This window comes from Watersipora subatra, chromosome 1, assembly GCF_963576615.1.
Source record: "Watersipora subatra chromosome 1, tzWatSuba1.1, whole genome shotgun sequence".
Lineage (NCBI taxonomy): Eukaryota > Metazoa > Bryozoa > Gymnolaemata > Cheilostomatida > Watersiporidae > Watersipora > Watersipora subatra.
Window position 1 is genome coordinate 3,164,051 of NC_088708.1, and position 19,641 is coordinate 3,183,691.

Sequence of the window (19,641 nt, forward strand, 5' to 3'; positions counted from 1 at the left end):
TCCATTTGCTTCACACATCTTTCACAAGTGAACAACTACCAATGTGAAACATATTTTACATTCAATATTGCCAATATTGTAGGCATTTATCTCCGAATTACATACGCTTCCTTCCTAGTTCTATCACATACGGGTTAACAGGATTAATACTTGTTTTGTATTTTATGAATAAACTTTGCATAGAAATGATAACTACTACAATCTACCCAAAAACAGGACACCAAAATGCTGCATGACATCAAAATCATTTATATTTATAATATATATATAATAAATATATAAATATAAATAATATATATTAATATAATAACTGTTTGTTTTATGTGAATAATAATTCAGTTGACAATGGTATATCAAGATTATATAAAAACAAATATACTCCCCAAATATCTTAAAATAAAGTCTGTGTAAACACCTCTATCATACACAAACTGCCCATCCAAAATTAGCCCAAGTTTGCTGCACCTACATGTAATCATGCAATTAATAAATACATGTAGCTGATAGTTTGTAACCACAAAAATAACTTTTGTTTATAATCAGGTTACATAATAATTTGGGTGTCAGGGAGGCCTAGCGGTAGCACCTTTGACTGTCAACCATGGAGTTGGTGGTGCGTGTCCTGCTTAATGCTGATCTGACGAAAAGCTCTCAGCTAGCTTTCAACCCTTCATTGCTGGGTCTTTCGGATCTAGACCATAACTTGGAGGCCCGTGTACCACATTGACAACATGGGCACGTTAAAGATCCACCTCTGTCCTTCGCACATTGGGCAAGTGAAATGGCTACTTGGCTCTGAAAGACTGGATGTGTTGCAAAATGCATTCCTTCAGGTTAATCTGACAGTTCCGGAAGTGGTAGATACTGAGAACTGGGTCACCTATTCTCTAACATACTGCTCAACCTAAGCATGCATCGCTAAGATGAAATCATTACCGATTTCAGACAGACAGCAAGCCAATCATAATAATGTTCAGCCTGAATCAATGTGGCAGCTAAAGCTTATTATTTAAAAAGACTCTGCTTATGCTGAGTTGCGGGACGGTATGGGGACGCCCCGAAATCCTTCCCATACCACAACCTATTGTTCATTCCGCTATGCTACAAATATTGGAGAATCAGATTTTAAAGGCTTAAGGTATGTCACTGCAGTAGAGTCACAGCAGGCAGCTTCTGGTGTGAACCACGAGCGTGGAGGTGCAACAGGTTCAATCTTAGTATATTTTAAACAGTACATAGAGTTGTTGCAACACTCAATGAACGAACTTGAGACAACACAGATATGAATATACATATACATAATAAACTGCAGATAAAAAATCTCCAAAGCTAATGTACAAATAATATTGATTCAGAACTAAATTTATTAGCTAATTTGGCTATTCCAATCTGTCACAACCACACCAATCAGGTGCTAAGGCTAAGAGACAATCAGTCAGGAGTAAGCAGTCACTCAGGCTACCAACTGCTAGATAATTGTATATATTCATGTATTTTTCATTTGCACAAAGGAACAGGCATACAGATTCAGTAATTTTGTAAATTTGAAGAAAAGGTGCCCCAGTTGAGGCTACTTCAAAAGATATTAAAGAGTGCAGTAAACTTGCATTTCTTCCATTTCATCGCGATGAGGGGCTTGCCCATGCGCATACATGCATGCTGGCCAACATCAGAAATGTGTTGCCTTAGAATTCAAAGCTTCAAACTCACTTGTTCGTACGCGGTCACCCGCAGTTTGTGACGCAAAAATGTTAAGGTGTCAACTAATCTAATCTTCTCATAAATAATACACACATGAAAGAGATTAGATGAGAGACAAGTGTGAAAGGCAGAGACAGGTACAACACGCAGAGACATGAACAAAAACATTATCTAGGGTAAAAAAATGGATGAGAATTTAACTGTGGAAGGAAGATACTGCCATGAGCACAACTGTGATGATGAAATAAGAAGAAATCTACACTATTATCTCAATGTGTTCATAAAGGTATACAAAAAATATGAGCATACTTTCCTGGTTTATTTCTGCGATAAATTTATCCCTTGAATACCTCACGTGGTAAAATTTTGCAATCAACGTTAATAATAAATAGATCCATATTTACAATGATGTACATGTAGATGGATCAGGAGGGTGTGTACAGAAATAAAAACTAGAAATACGCGATAACTGTACAAGAAAATATAGTAAGTAGAACTGAGTGCTGCAATGGTAAGAGATTTCTCCCATTCATAAAACACCATTTCACTCCACCTCAAATAGATTGTCATCACTAGGATTACTTGTATTTACAGAGGAATGAGAAGACGAATCTGCAGTATTATCCGCATGATGTTGCATGGGGCAGAGGTCAGGGTTGGACCCCTCAGAGCTCACTGTACATGTAGGTACAACGGCTGTGGAAGTCGTCTTCTTTTTGCAGAAGCGACACGAGTCTAGTCGTAAAGGGATTCGGAGAAGTTTTGGCGGTCGCACATCAGCTCTGGGAGTGTAATAGAGGATATTGAGGGCTATTCTCAGTGGCAGCTCAGCCGTTCTGTCTATTGACATGCCCTGCACTTCCTGCAAAAATGTTGCATTTCAATAGCTAACCGATAGGGTACGGATGCATTTCACTAGCTAACCGATAGAGTACGGATGCATTACACTAGCTAACCAACAGAGTACGGATGCATTTCACTAGCTAACCAACAGAGTACAGATGCATTTCACTAGCTAACCAACAGAGTACAGATGCATTTCACAAGCTAACCAACAGAGTACAGATGTATTTCACATGCGAACCAACAGAGTACAAATGCATTTCACTAGCTAACCAACAGAGTACGGATGCATTTGACAAGCTAACCGACAAAGTACAGATGCATTTCACTAGCTAACCAATAGAGTACAGATGTATTTCACTAGCTAACCGACCGAGTACAGAAAGAAAGTGAGAGAAGAGTTACTGCATTCATTTGTTTAACTTGTTGACAGAAGAAATGGGGGGGGGGAACAAAATATCCACCTTGTAAATTATGGAAGAAATGCAGAAAACAAAAAGCTAGATAACGTGTAGCTGCTACATAATTGTCTGTAGAATGACCATAATTCACAGGGGAACTCATCTCAGGAAGCAAGCTCATCTCAGGAAGCAAGCTCATCCAAGATATAGACACCGAACAAGATACGGTCTAGAATGTTGGGATTGACTAAAAGTTTTCCTGTTCAGAGAAAAGCTTTCCTTTTAGTTTATAAACAAATACTTGCCAACTATATCTTAATAGCTGAGAATTGCAAGCCGGCTGCACAGCTCTATCATACTGATAACACAGCTCCTTCATACCAAAAACACAACTCCTTCACACCAATAACACAGCTCATTCATACCAATAACACAGCTCCTTCATACCAATAGCACTGCTCCTTCATACAAATAACACATCTCCTTCATACCAATAACACAACTCCTACATACCAATAACACAGCTCCTTCATACCAATAGCACAGCTCCTTCATTCCAATAACACAGCTCCTTCATACCAATAGCACAGCTCCTTCATACCAATACCACAGCTCCTTCATTCCAATAACACAGCTCCTTCATTCCAATAACACAGCTCCTTCATACCAATAGCACAGCTCCTTCATTCCAATAACACAGCTCCTTCATACCAATAGCACAGCTCCTTCATACCAATAACACAGCTCCTTCATACCAATAACACAACTCCTTCATACCAATAACACAACTCCTTCATACCAATAGCACAACTCCTTCATACCAATAACACAACTCCTTCATACCAATAGCACAGCTCCTTCATTCCAATAACACAGCTCCTTCATACCAATAGCACAGCTCCTTCATACCAATAACACAACTCCTTCATTCCAATAACACAGCTCCTTCATACCAATAGCACAGCTCCTTCATACCAATAACACAACTCCTTCATTCCAATAACACAGCTCCTTCATACCAATAACACAACTCCTTCATACCAATAGCACAGCTCCTTCATACAAATAACACAGCTCCTTCATACTAACAACACAACTCCTACATACCAATAACACAACTCCTTCATACCAATAACACAGCTCCTTCATACCAATAACACAACTCCTTCATACCAATAACACAACTCCTTCATACCAATAACACAGCTCCTTCATACCAATAACACAGCTCCTTCATACCAATAGCACAGCTCCTTCATACCAATAACACAGCTCCTTCATACCAATAACACTGCTCCTTCATACCAATAACACTGCTCCTTCATACCAATAGCACAACTCCTTCATACAAATAACACAGCTCCTTCATACCAATAGCACAGCTCCTTTATACCAATAACACAGCTCCTTCATACCAATAGCACTGCTCCTTCATACCAATAGCACAGCTCCTTCATACAAATAACACAGCTCCTTCATACTAACAACACAACTCCTACATACCAATAACACAACTCCTTCATACCAATAACACAACTCCTTCATACCAATAACACAGCTCCTTCATACCAATAACACAGCTCCTTCATACCAATAACACAGCTCCTTCATACCAATAACCCAACTCCTTCATACCAATAACACAGCTCCTTCATACCAATAACACAGCTCCTTCATACAAATAGCACAGCTCCTTCATACCAATAACACTGCTCCTTCATACCAATAACACAACTCCTTCATACCAATAACACAGCTCCTTCATACCAATAACACAACTCCTTCATACCAATAACACAACTCCTTCATACCAATAACACAGCTCCTTCATACCAATAACACAGCTCCTTCATACCAATAACACAGCTCCTTCATACCAATAGCACAGCTCCTTCATACCAATAACACAGCTCCTTCATACCAATAACACTGCTCCTTCATACCAATAGCACAGCTCCTTCATACCAATAACACAGCTCCTTCATACCAATAACACTGCTCCTTCATACCAATAGCACAGCTCCTTCATACAAATAACACAGCTCCTTCATACCAATAGCACGACTCCTTCATACTGATAGCACAGTTTCTTCATGCCAATAGCACGACACCAACATAGCACCAACATGCCGACAGAATACACTGACGCCCTGACCATGATGACTTACCCCATCTCTAACCAAATCATGAGAGACAATGTCTCCTGTCTTTGTGTAAGTCACTTGTCCAAGGTCATTAAGGGAGCTGACAGTCACTCTCGCCATGACATACCTTCTACTCTGATTAGATAGAAGACGACTTTGGTTTCCACAGTTTCGCTTTATAATAATAGTTCTAAAACAGTAAGACAAACTGCAAGAAATGGAACAGGAAATAATTGTGTTGCACGTGTTCATCTTCTGCGTATGCGGTCAACAGTAGATAGTAGCTGGTGTTAGGATAAGCTGAACACTTTCTCTGTATAACTGATTGACAGCAGCCTTTGCTGAACAAAATCTTTTTTAAAGACAGACAAATAGAAAGTCTGTCCATGTACACTTCTACCTGGTACAATACTCAGCTAAAAGGCTGTCTATGTACATATCTACCTGGTACAATACTCAGCTACAAGTCTGTCTTTGTACACATCTACCTGGTACAATACTCAGCTACAAGTCTGTCTATGTACACATCTACCTGGTACAATACTCAGCTACAAGTCCGTATATGTACACATCTACCTGGTACAATACTCAGCTACAAGTCTGTATATGTACACATCTACCTGGTACAATAATCAGCTACAAGTCTGTCTTTGTACACATCTATATGGTACAATACTCAGCTACAAGTCTGTATATGTACACATCTACGTGGTACAATACTCAGCTACGAGTCTGTATATGTACACATCTACCTGGTACAATACTCAGCTACGAGTCTGTATATGTACACATCTACCTGGTACAATACTCAGCTACAAGTCTGTCTATGTACACATCTACCTGGTACAATATTCAGCTACAAGTCTGTATATGTACACATCTACCTGGTACAATACTCAGCTACAAGTCTGTATATGTACACATCTATATGGTACAATACTCAGCTACAAGTCTGTCTATGTACACATCTACCTGGTACAATACTCAGCTACGAGTCTGTATATGTACACATCTACCTGGTACAATACTCAGCTACGAGTCTGTATATGTACACATCTACCTGGTACAATAATCAGCTACAAGTCTGTCTTTGTACACATCTATATGGTACAATACTCAGCTACATCATTTTTGAGATATTGCAATACCCTCTCACAGCTACTTGGTTAGATATGGTACTAGTCCATCGGGTAAACATGTTCTTTATTGTTCTAGGTGACAATTGGGTACAAGGAATTATGGCTACAAAGAAATACCTGTCGATATACATGATCACCAGATCTATTCCATAGTTGAATCCAATCCATCGCCACTGGTGCTAAAATTAAATATATGTAATACAAATTTAGTTTAATGCAATTACAAATATCAACAGTGCACAAAATACTGTAAGCCATTGTCAATGGAAAATATGATAGACAAAAGGTCGATACATTAGAAAGTTGGTAAAAAGTAGCCCTGTACCGGCATAACACCAGCAAAGATCGATACAAATTACATCAAAATTTTTTATTGATCAATTTGAAGGATTTATCAATAGAAATTCGGCGCAATTAAGTGGTGCACATTGCACCGACTGTCATGGATGCACGGCAAAATATCGGAACAGCTCAACAGCTGCAATGTTTTCCGACATATAAACATTGCCTCGGCAATGTCATCGGTCTACGGTGCACATAATCGACAGATAATCAGCGAGAGAACAACCCCGACATACAGCGAGACAGTGTGAACAGCCTTTAGCATGTCTGCATGGTGCCTGCATGGTGCCTGCATGGTGTCTGCATGGTGTTTGCATGGTGCCATATTAGCTTTTCAGAGCTGGTTTTGTCGCAGATATGAAAAGGAAGGAATGATCAAAAGCCAGTAACTCATTATAAAACATTTGCAAGCACCTTTACAGACTTTTTATATCGATTACCTCTATCAATGGACATCAGTAAAATTGAGTAAAATGAACACAAATTTGGCTGTCACACAGTAAGTTACACCGTCATTATACAGTTTATCAGTTTGTATTTTGGAACCTGAAAGAGTGACTGAGTCTAGCTACTTAGTATCTCAGAATGCGAATTTCCTCGTGCTACTAGTATTGAAGTTGTTTGCTCCACTAGTTGCCTAAATATAAATATTAGACTAAATGACAAACCTCTAGCATAGCCTAGTTTCTATAAAATTCTGGACTGTTACAAATGGAGCATAACTAATATAAACTGTCCACATCTTGCTGTGAACAGCATTTTGTTTCAACATGGATAGCCTGTAAGTTTATAAGCTTTTGCAAAAAAAACTACGCATCGGAGTGGTTGGTTTAGACTTAATCAAATCTTACTAGCATGGAAGTAATCATGTTTTGAGATGATTTGTTTCCATAAATTATATGAACTAGTAACCTGGCAGTCTAGTGTGCTATAAGAGATCACCAGGTGCAACGATAAAGTACAGAGAATAAGTATGTCCACAAATATTCAGAAGGTGTGTGATGAGCACACATGTTTGAGCGCTGGAAAGCTAAGCCGAATTTCAGGAGTTCCAAACTCGCACAAAGCGATCTTTTATCGTAAGCTCAAACCCTGGCTTCAGACTGACACGAACCTTAAAGCTGAACTGGGAAAGAAGACCCAGTTCAGCTTTATTTTGGGAAAGCCTCCACCTTTGCGCACTTCTCAAATGCTATAGAGACTACAAAGCAAAAGCTTTAAAACGAAAAAGCAAACAACTTAGCAACATCTGGAAAATGCCAATTAAACTGTGTTGCGTAATTGCTGACTGGCGATCACTCAGTGGTCATGTCCTTTCCCAATTTGAAGGATTGATCGAATAAATGATTAGTTTAGCCTGTCTTGACAAACTGTTGTTTTTGCGACAATTCCGGCGAGCTGGGCGAGCAAAACAGCAGTTGTTTTGCTCACTCCGCTCAATTGGGGACAACTCCACAAAAACAACAGTTTGACAAGACAGGCTAAAGACAGGCTAAAAAAAGTTTTGCTGCAGGAAGAAAGTGGACCATGAGAGATCGACATGATTGTGTAAAAACTCAGCCATAGCGCTGTAAAGCAGTAAATATGGACATCAGAGAAAAAATATTTCCTATAACAAAATGTTTCAACATATGAAAAATTTTAAAAATGAAAAAGTACACCATTTACAAAAGCAACCTTGACAAGGCAATGCCTCTACAGTTATTACTTCAAAGAACGTCAACATAGAATGAGAGACATAGCCAGTTGAATTAAAAGCAAATTGATGTACAAATATATGTAATGACTGAAAAATATCGCAACTTTATATTTTACTAAGGCAGCTCTCTTATTAGATTTATAAACTTTTAGTCATAGAAAGCATGTAATATTGTAAGCTCAAAAAAACATCTGACTTAATATATCCAGCAACACAGATAAATACTTGTTATGTTACATTGTGTCATCAATGATATAAAACCCCCACAAGAATAGGCGACGGCTATCATATGGGCGGGGTTTAATGATCGAGCTCTGTTGGGACTGTCCTAGTCTGGGTTTTAGGGCTAAGACAGATCTTGCGGGGCGGTCGCGTTGCCTTGTTGGTTTTGAAAAACACAACTCGCTGTTATTGTGTCATTAGCTCATTCCGTCAGTAAACCCCGCTGCCGTTCACAATAGCCAACCTTGAATTTCTACAGTGCAGGGGTAATACCTAACCAAAAAATAGATCCATGGAAAATAAAACATTTCAAATTACTTATTTTTAAAAATTTTGAAATTGGTAAGGGTCGTAATATATGCTTAAAGTTAACTATAATTTACCTGAAATCACCCAAACAATGTCCTTTTTTTGCTAGTTTTTGACTAATATTTTGCCACCCCTAATATAAAATGACAATTTATTATAGTCACATTGTTGGACCTGGCCTATAAGGTGGGACAGCAGGCCAAGCTGTGCAATGTAGTTTTCATACTCAAAATCTAAAACCTAATTTGGGCCATTTCACGATGGCGACTATTAATATCACGAATGCCTGTGAATGGCAACTGACTGATCATAACGGTGACAATATTGGGCAACTACATTTATTTGAAAACAAAATGAAACCAACAAATCAGTAAAATAACCGCTATTGTTCCTAATCTTTGTAAATTTTCCAGGTTTTTTTATTTAGCATATTTTATGCTCAGGTTCATGCCAACAGAGATCGATCGTTAAACCCCGCCCATATGATCGCCCTCGCTTATCCTGAGGGCGTTTTATATCATTGATTTCATCAAACATGCAGCAGTTGAAAGAGAAACTTTTTAATACCATCACAAGTTCCAGGTCAACTAATAGCTACAAACCTCTACATCCCTGTGAAGGATTCTAGCGCATCGCAGTGAAGATTTGAGAAATACATCCTCATTGACATCTCCTTGTTTTGGCCTAAAGAAATACACTGTATATAAGGGAGAGACTGAAGAGAAATACACTCTATATAAGGGAGAGACTGAAGAGAAATACACTGTATATAAGGGAGAGACTGAAGAGAAATACACTGTATATAAGGGAGAGACTGAAGAGAAATACACTGTATATAAGGGAGAGACTGAAGAGAAATACACTGTATATAAGGGAGAGACTGAAGAGAAATACACTCTATATAAGGGAGAGACTGAAGAGAAATACACTGTATATAAGAGAGAGACTGAAGAGAAATACACTGTATATAAGGGAGAGACTGAAAAGAAATACACGGTATATAAGGGAGAGACTGAAGAGAAATACACTGTATATAAGGGAGAGACTGAAGAGAAATACACTGTATATAAGGGAGAGACTGAAGAGAAATACACTGTATATAAGGGAGAGACTGAAGAGAAATACACTGTATATAAGGGAGAGACTGAAGAGAAATACACTGTATATAAGGGAGAGACTGAAGAGAAATACACTGTATATAAGGGAGAGACTGAAGAGAAATACACTGTATATAAGGGAGAGACTGAAGAGAAATACACTCTATATAAGGGAGAGACTGAAGAGAAATACACTGTATATAAGAGAGAGACTGAAGAGAAATACACTGTATATAAGGGAGAGACTGAAAAGAAATACACTGTATATAAGGGAGAGACTGAAGAGAAATACACTGTATATAAGGGAGAGACTGAAAAGAAATACACTGTATATAAGGAAGAGACTGAAGAGAAATACACTGTATATAAGGGAGAGACTGAAGAGAAATACACTGTATATAAGGGAGAGACTGAAGAGAAATACACTGTATATAAGGGAGAGACTGAAGAGAAATACACTGTATATAAGGGAGAGACTGAAGAGAAATACACTGTATATAAGGGAGAGACTGAAGAGAAATACACTGTATATAAGGGAGAGACTGAAGAGAAATACACTGTATATAAGGGAGAGACTGAAGAGAAATACACTGTATATAAGGGAGAGACTGAAGAGAAATACACTGTATATAAGGAAGAGACTGAAGAGAAATACACTCTATATAAGGGAGAGACTGAAGAGAAATACACTGTATATAAGGGAGAGACTGAAGAGAAATACACTGTATATAAGGGAGAGACTGAAGAGAAATACACTGTATATAAGGGAGAGACTGAAGAGAAATACACTGTATATAAGGGAGAGACTGAAGAGAAATACACTGTATATAAGGGAGAGACTGAAGAGAAATACACTGTATATAAGGGAGAGACTGAAGAGAAATACACTCTATATAAGGGAGAGACTGAAGAGAAATACACTGTATATAAGAGAGAGACTGAAGAGAAATACACTGTATATAAGGGAGAGACTGAAAAGAAATACACTGTATATAAGGGAGAGACTGAAGAGAAATACACTGTATATAAGGGAGAGACTGAAGAGAAATACACTGTATATAAGGGAGAGACTGAAGAGAAATACACTGTATATAAGGGAGAGACTGAAGAGAAATACACTGTATATAAGGGAGAGACTGAAGAGAAATACACTGTATATAAGGGAGAGACTGAAGAGAAATACACTGTATATAAGGGAGAGACTGAAGAGAAATACACTGTATATAAGGGAGAGACTGAAGAGAAATACACTCTATATAAGGGAGAGACTGAAGAGAAATACACTGTATATAAGGGAGAGACTGAAGAGAAATACACTGTATATAAGGGAGAGACTGAAGAGAAATACACTGTATATAAGGGAGAGACTGAAGAGAAATACACTGTATATAAGGGAGAGACTGAAGAGAAATACACTGTATATAAGGGAGAGACTGAAGAGAAATACACTGTATATAAGGAAGAGACTGAAGAGAAATACACTCTATATAAGGGAGAGACTGAAGAGAAATACACTGTATATAAGGGAGAGACTGAAGAGAAATACACTGTATATAAGGGAGAGACTGAAGAGAAATACACTGTATATAAGGGAGAGACTGAAGAGAAATACACTGTATATAAGGGAGAGACTGAAGAGAAATACACTGTATATAAGGAGAGACTGAAGAGAAATACACTCTATATAAGGGAGAGACTGAAAAGAAATACACTGTATATAAGGGAGAGACTGAAGAGAAATACACTGTATATAAGGGAGAGACTGAAGAGAAATACACTGTATATAAGGGAGAGACTGAAGAGAAATACACTGTATATAAGGGAGAGACTGAAGAGAAATACACTCTATATAAGGGAGAGACTGAAGAGAAATACACTGTATATAAGAGAGAGACTGAAGAGAAATACACTGTATATAAGGGAGAGACTGAAAAGAAATACACTGTATATAAGGGAGAGACTGAAGAGAAATACACTGTATATAAGGGAGAGACTGAAAAGAAATACACTGTATATAAGGAAGAGACTGAAGAGAAATACACTGTATATAAGGGAGAGACTGAAGAGAAATACACTGTATATAAGGGAGAGACTGAAGAGAAATACACTCTATATAAGGGAGAGACTGAAGAGAAATACACTGTATATAAGAGAGAGACTGAAGAGAAATACACTGTATATAAGGGAGAGACTGAAAAGAAATACACTGTATATAAGGGAGAGACTGAAGAGAAATACACTGTATATAAGGGAGAGACTGAAAAGAAATACACTGTATATAAGGAAGAGACTGAAGAGAAATACACTGTATATAAGGGAGAGACTGAAGAGAAATACACTGTATATAAGGGAGAGACTGAAGAGAAATACACTGTATATAAGGGAGAGACTGAAGAGAAATACACTGTATATAAGGGAGAGACTGAAGAGAAATACACTGTATATAAGGGAGAGACTGAAGAGAAATACACTCTATATAAGGGAGAGACTGAAGAGAAATACACTGTATATAAGAGAGAGACTGAAGAGAAATACACTGTATATAAGGGAGAGACTGAAAAGAAATACACTGTATATAAGGGAGAGACTGAAGAGAAATACACTGTATATAAGGGAGAGACTGAAAAGAAATACACTGTATATAAGGAAGAGACTGAAGAGAAATACACTGTATATAAGGGAGAGACTGAAGAGAAATACACTGTATATAAGGGAGAGACTGAAGAGAAATACACTGTATATAAGGGAGAGACTGAAGAGAAATACACTGTATATAAGGGAGAGACTGAAGAGAAATACACTGTATATAAGGGAGAGACTGAAGAGAAATACACTGTATATAAGGGAGAGACTGAAGAGAAATACACTGTATATAAGGGAGAGACTGAAGAGAAATACACTGTATATAAGGGAGAGACTGAAGAGAAATACACTGTATATAAGGAAGAGACTGAAGAGACATACACTGTATATAAGAGAGAGACTGAAGAGACATACACTGTATATAAGGGAGAGACTAAAGACCTGTTGATCACGCAATAAGTACAGATAATATTGTAAAGAAGAAACAGTATTCTTACCAGAAATGACCTGTAATTCATCAACAGTGTCATACCATGTCAGAAGCTATAAACTCTTATTCAATATATATTGTTAACTAATACACAATATATTGCATGCTGTACATAAGAAAATACAAAAACTTACCCCAAATCTTCACCTTGCTCCATATTTAGCATTGTCAGCCATTGTATTCTGAAGAACGGCATAAGCCACTCTGAAACATAATATGTTGGTAGTAGGTTAGTACATAGACTAGACTACTCCAGCACTATTCACATGTAATTGTAATAGTGATGCAATCTAAAAGGCAGGATGAGCCGACTGTATTTATTCACGACAATAAAACAATTTTAGCTATTTGCCTGTCCACGATTACCTCTAGGAACTATTCTGTCCTTGAACAAGAGGTTCGTTGAGGAGAGATCAATGATAATATGCTGAAATCGAAGCTCTGCAAACACCTTCTTATAAATCTTTCCCAAGCAGGTCTCCAGAAATGAGCCGTGACTGCCAGTCCCAAATTCTAAAAGAATACCAGCAACCATAATCCCCAGGATAACCTTGTACTTTACCACTTTCATCACGTACTGAATGATCTGGCCAATGAGTACATAAGTCTAAGCCAATTGAGTCGGGATGGCTCAGGTCCCCCTTCAGTGATGCAGAAACTATCCAGCCATAGGTCACAAACCGATGCTAGTTAAATCCTATGTCCAACACAACTATGGTTTAACATTAATATTTGGCAGTTCACACAAATATTCTTAATTGAATATTTGTTTTTAACTTTAGTAAATTCAAATAAAATATATCTGGTTGCAACTGGAGGAATGAAGGTACGACAAATGACTCTTATAGCAGGTCTCGAGTATTAAAACAAGAGCGATGCAAACATTCAAGTGATAGATATCAAGGATGAGACATTGTAATAGCATGATATAGGGAGCTTGCTGAGTGTCAGGCTTATCATAGATAATAGAAATGACAAAAAAGAATCACACACCTTGTGATGTTAAATCTTTAAAATGTATTTCAGCTTGTTTGGTGATACCAGACTTGTAGCTGCCAGTCCACCAGGGCATCACTTGTATGAAGAGCCACTGAAACCAACAGCTAAGGTGAAGGCTTCCTTGACATATTTATCATAGTTTATAGGTCATAGCTTTAGATCGGCTTGACCAGACAATGCTCTTGTTAAAGCCGGATGTTCATACCGGCTGCGAAACCTCCGCAGCAATTTTGCGCAGCAAGTGCTGCAAGTTGTTTTGTGAATCTTTGTCAGTGTTGAACAGTTTTCAACTTTTGCACTGACCATGGGCATCTGTCAGTAGCACTCAGGACATGTGGCCTACATGGGAGCCCATGCCTCAGGTGTTATCGGCAGCTATCAGTAACGCACTAAGCGTGGGTGGCCTACATGGGTATCTATGCTCTGAGTGTCGTTGGCAGTTACTAATATCCCACGAAACGTAAGGTACCTCTCTTGGAACCAGGCAATGCTGTTAATAGCCTGTTGATTTCAGTTAACAGCTATAAAACTGCGATGCTTTTTAGCACCTCTAATGATTAAATTGTAATCTCAAGAATATTTCATAAACAGGTCATCAAATCAGGTCTTATTGCACAATTGGCAGAAAGCAAAGAACTAACTTCACTACTAATGTATCAGTTTGTTAATAATATGACGCCCAAAAGCATACCCTCTTAAGCAAATTGTACACATCCATCTCCACCTGCATCACAAACAGGTTTGGTGACTTGATGAGGTCCTGCATGAGAGTTGACCTACAACCAAATTGAATGACAAACCCAATGAAGTTATGCAAGAGTGTAGAGCTGCAACAAAAAAGAAGAGCGAATAGGAAGGGAAAAGGATGAGTCAGCAGGCCCCAAAGCTGACGGCTAAACTTACTTGATATCCTTGAGAAGGTCTTTAGACTGTTTGGCCATGATATTGTTCTCAAGCCACTCAAAGCAGGCATCCTTTACAGCTCCGAGCCCGTACAAGAGAGAGCAGTCATAGTAGCCGCACACGGTCTTAGACCTGCGAGCATATGGCTTTATAGCAAACTACTGCACTTGATACAATCAATGCTACTTGTAAACAACCATGATAAAAAAGTGGTATATAATCTGGTTAACAGAGAAGAATGCTAGGGTAAGAGTTTTTTTGCATGCAGCAAATGGAACTCACGAAATGGTTTCTCGCATAATGGCAGCACACTGCTGCATGAGACCGTCAAGCTGAAGGAGACAGGCAGCAGCGACAACAGGCACTACTTGTATCGGCTCGATGGTCAGATCATCTCTGTACAGGCAGCCAAACGCAACGGCCAGCGCTACAAAATGTTAATGAACAACTCTATTAAGAACTTTATCTAAAATTTACTTGTCAAAATTCTTAAAGGTTGACTTGCAACAGAATTCACTTTAGAGTTATTTGGTATCAAAAGATTCACCATGTCTTACTCTGTTATGTTGTTAGTGCCACATATGTGGAAATGTGATTACAAGCTCTTAAAAGCTCAAAAACGAAAAGCCGCCGTAGATTGGAATCTCTTTATTTCTCTGACGTAGTCATGAAATTTGGTTATCGTCTTGTCACGTGATGTTCTCCCGTGAATTGAAAGGGCAATAAAAAGCTCAATATAAAACTTATCGTAGCACTAGTTTATGACAAACACTTCGGGTCTCATCCCGAAGTGGTTTAACCCCGTATCAAATATAGATGCTCGCTACTTTACAGTTTTGTTTCGGTTTGGTCTAGTCGCCAAGTCGTAATCTGATCATGTGACCCAATACTTCGCAAATAATTTCTGCAGCACTTTTCGATTATCACATGTGACCAACAGACTCGTCATGATTATCAGACAATGATATGTACTCCTTCAAGCTAAGGCTAAAAAATTAAACGAGTTTTTACGGTAAGTTATAAGATATATCACTGCTAAAAGTGACAGCATTAAAATGACAATAAAACAGACGCGTAAAAACAATAGACATGGTTTTATTGAATGCGTGAAGTATATTTGTGAAACATTTCGACGAATGAGGTTGCATAAAAGTGTAAACAGAAACCATCTAACACAGCTACGTCACAATTGAGCCATTTTGGAAAGAGAATCCAAACTACGGCGGTCTCGTGTGGCTGCGATTAACTGTTCGTTTTTGAGCTTTTAAGAGCTTGTAATCACATTCCCACATATTTTGCACCTACAACACAACAGAGTAAGACATGGTGAATGTTTTCATATCAAATAACTGAAATGTGAATTTTGTTGCAAGTCAACCATTAACTGTAAGAACGAGGGCAGCATTTTATACCTGTCTACTTTTTAATCCTTAACCACCAATAAATTGCTCACCAAATGTTATGTGACAGTTGGCAAAAAGAAGGTAGGTTGGAGCAGAACTTTATGCTATCACGATTATGACACCTACTCACACTCTCCCACCTACCCTAAAGATTAAATAAGCTACCAGAAGAGCCATTATCTTGGTACGGGTTGTCTCTGGGATCTTTGCTGCATGTGCCAGTACAAAATGGGAGATGAAGCGCAATTACCTAATAGGGCAACTTACCATCTGCATCAATATTTCTGTCAGGAATATCAAGAGTAATAGCAGTTGCCTTCGACTCCTTCCACGTCCCTCGAAACATGCTCTCAAAGTATCCACACTACCAATTTATATCAAGATACTTAACTAAAGATTATTCACCAACAATTTACTAAGAAAAAAAGTTCAATAAGACAGAGTAGTGAGTAGTAAGTAGATAGTAGTATTCTATAAGTAGGTATAACTAGCTGTGCCTCCCAGCGTTGCCCAGGTATTAAAAATCAGCTTATAATAAGTGAGAAGTGACGAGAGTTGCCTACCACTCGCTATTAGCCTGGCACATTGTCAACGGAAAACGGTATTAAAAATCAGCTTATAAACAATGAGAAGTGATGAGAGTTGCCTCCCACTTGCTATTAGCCTGGCACATTGCCAATGGAAAATAGTATTACAAAACAACTTATAAACAATGAAAAGTAATGAAAATTGCCCGCCACTTGCTATTATCTGGCACATTGCCAATGGAAAATTCCGGTAACTATAGTAAGCTATAATTATAGTACCAATCATATAATAGAGGCATCAATTGGTTTCCTGCATTCAAGTTTCAGTGTTTCTTATGAGCTGAAAACTTTTTGTGAAAATAATCGTTAAAGAAACAAAATGACAAACTCAAAAGTTGAAAAAACAATCACATTCTAGGCAGCAGTGCATGAAAAATGAGGCAGCCTAATGTATCACAAATGTTTTAACTCTAAAGCAAGTATTGTTTACATAAAGAAAACATCATACCCGGTTCTATTCCCAAACCATCTCATTAATTAGTCTTTTAATGTCACCTCCTCTGTGAAACATTACTATAAAATCGCTTCAGGTAACTTTTTAGATTCCAAGCTAACAATATACTCATATTTCAATTAGCCAGCAGAATGATTTGAAAATTACATTTAAGCCTAAACTGTAATATGCCAAAGTATAAAGTGAAAATAGTTAAAGAAATGAAATGGAACTCTATAGGCAGGATGCATACCTGCTTCAAGTATAGCTTATGCAACTTCCACTCGCGGTTAAGAGCTGAGATAGTGACATCACTGTTCTCTCCGTCAATAAACAAGACCTGATAGATGTAGTCAGTAGTAGACCTGAGCTTCTTCCTACGTACAGTCACAAGCAGTGCAAAAGGTACCACCAAGATATGAAGCGCTAACGAGCAATAAAATATCCAAATACTATCTGCTCGAGGTTGCTTTACCTGCAATGTCATGTTATAGGACTGAGAGGAATGCTGCTAGGCAGCAAGTCTAATGACCTGAAAGGCAGTCCCAATACGTATATGAAAAGTAATGATAAATTTTATTAGCTACATAAAAATAACTAAAATATCATAATTTGAATGCTTTACTTTTTAGGTGTGTGTAGTAGGGCATTTTCTGCATTTATTAACTCTTCATTCTCATGGCTTCTTTTCCTGCCTCCCTCTGACCTTGTTGGTGCAGAACTCCCTAAATCATCTTTTGTATCCCTTTGTCTCCAAATAGCGCTCACATATGATCCCATCATGAAGCTAACTCAGTGAACAGGGAAAGCCGATCAAATCTGTTTCCATATCCATTTTTGATCTTACATATCTGCTTGTATGCTGAATGAAATAAAAAAAGTGCGATAACGCTAGCTTGTGATAAAATCGCGCTTTTTTCAAGTTCATTTTTCTCGGCGTTCAGCCTATTAAACACCCGGTAACAAGCTACATTCAATGTTAAATAGCTTATCGACCTTTCAGAAAGGACTGAAATTAATTTGAAGGCTGAATTTAGAGAATAATGGGTTTTAAGACACCCATCTCTATAATTCTAGATCGGACTAAACGTCCTCAACTTTCGTCCCTAAAAAGCTAGGCTACGTCACATATTTATGGGTGGGGCTTGTTGTGTCGATTGCGACACCGATATTAAATCGCCGTAAAAAAGCCTTCAAAAACAAAAATGACTTGAAAAGTTAGTTGACCAATCTTTATTTTGAGTACAAAATCGGAATTAGCGTGTCTGATTTACCTACGAAAAAACAATGCAAGCTGTTCGTGGCAGCAATGCTTAAGTGTTGTAGCATGAAAATGTCTTTTCGAAATAACTCAGCCTAAAAACTCAAATTTTGGTAAATAACCAGAGCCCATGTTAACCCTTTTGCAGGTAAGTTTTTGAGCCTATTTTTGATAAGCTGGGTGAATTAATAAAAAAAAATGACAATTTTGAAATTTTATTGAAATAATATTTTTTGCTACACTATGGTTGTAATGATAGGTTTGTATCATATAACAAGGCATTTTACAAACAGTTTTACACCCTTTATGCCTGTTTGAGCTATTTAAACTACCCTTACACATGTAAATTAAAAAAAAATTGAAAAATTTGATTGTTGTTGCGATAATGTTATATTGTTGAATAAAACATATTCTGTATTTATATTACAAATAAAGCATTTTACAAGTAGAACCACACTTTGTAATACATATTAGCCACTGTTTAGACTTAGTCCATAGCACATATCCATAGTCCATACAGTCTATTTGTGGTCTATAGTCCATACTGTCTATTTGTGGTAAGAGTTGAAGCAAGCACCTTTGCACAATCTGACTCCACAATCTTGGCACCAACTACCAATTATAGAACCTTTGTAACCTTGGCCTCTTGGTTTAGCACATACAGTACATTTTTTTCTATTACCATCTGGAATGACTTCAAAGAAATGCCTGGCAGTTTTCCTTGCAGCTGGAGAGCAGCTAGGGCGTCCTACATGTTCTCTAGGCTCACGGTAATCTCCAATCAACCCTTCGACTAACTGAATAAGAAAGCGGTGATGGTCCATCTTCTTTCCTACAATGTTGGAATTAGCCGTGTAGCAGATATAAGCATTGGTAGCAGTTCTGTCAACGAGGTGTAGGACTACTTTTTTGCCCAGCTTTACTATGCGAAACTCCCCAGAATATTGATCTGTCATCTGATCAGATTGATCTACGCCCTCCATTTCAGAATTGTAGTCTACTACTACCTGTGGAACATCTGGTTGCATTGTATACCTCTTTCTCTACCATGTTTGCTGTTGAGCAAGTGGACAACAATCTGACCT

The 19,641-nt window shown here is 37.9% G+C and overlaps 1 protein-coding gene across 1 annotated transcript; it reads right to left on the reverse strand.

The window, feature by feature from the left end:
- Positions 1-2,001: 2,001 nt before the first annotated feature.
- LOC137404967 (germ cell-less protein-like 1) lies at positions 2,002-18,153 on the reverse strand. The gene is made up of 13 exons (XM_068091195.1): positions 17,921-18,153; positions 17,549-17,672; positions 16,543-16,639; positions 15,155-15,299; positions 14,873-15,004; positions 14,661-14,745; positions 13,964-14,060; positions 13,337-13,483; positions 13,105-13,174; positions 9,403-9,484; positions 6,346-6,407; positions 5,114-5,279; positions 2,002-2,563 (listed from the first exon to the last, which is right to left on the reverse strand). Exons 1-13 carry the CDS (start codon positions 18,076-18,078, stop codon positions 2,246-2,248), a joined length of 1,683 nt encoding a protein of 560 aa, XP_067947296.1. The 5' UTR covers positions 18,079-18,153; the 3' UTR covers positions 2,002-2,245.
- Positions 18,154-19,641: the final 1,488 nt, after the last annotated feature.

What these genes read in the sequence shown, in the direction of transcription:
- LOC137404967 (XM_068091195.1), bottom strand. Translation starts at nt 18,078, where the DNA reads ATGATGGGATCATATGTGAGCGCTATTTGGAGACAAAGGGATACAAAA. An exon ending in ATTATGCGAGAAACCATTTC is followed by an intron (nt 15,005 to 15,154) that starts GTGAGTTCCATT and finishes ATATGCTCGCAG; the next exon opens with GTCTAAGACCGTGTGCGGCT. An exon ending in GAGCAAGGTGAAGATTTGGG is followed by an intron (nt 9,485 to 13,104) that starts GTAAGTTTTTGT and finishes GTATTTCTTTAG; the next exon opens with GCCAAAACAAGGAGATGTCA.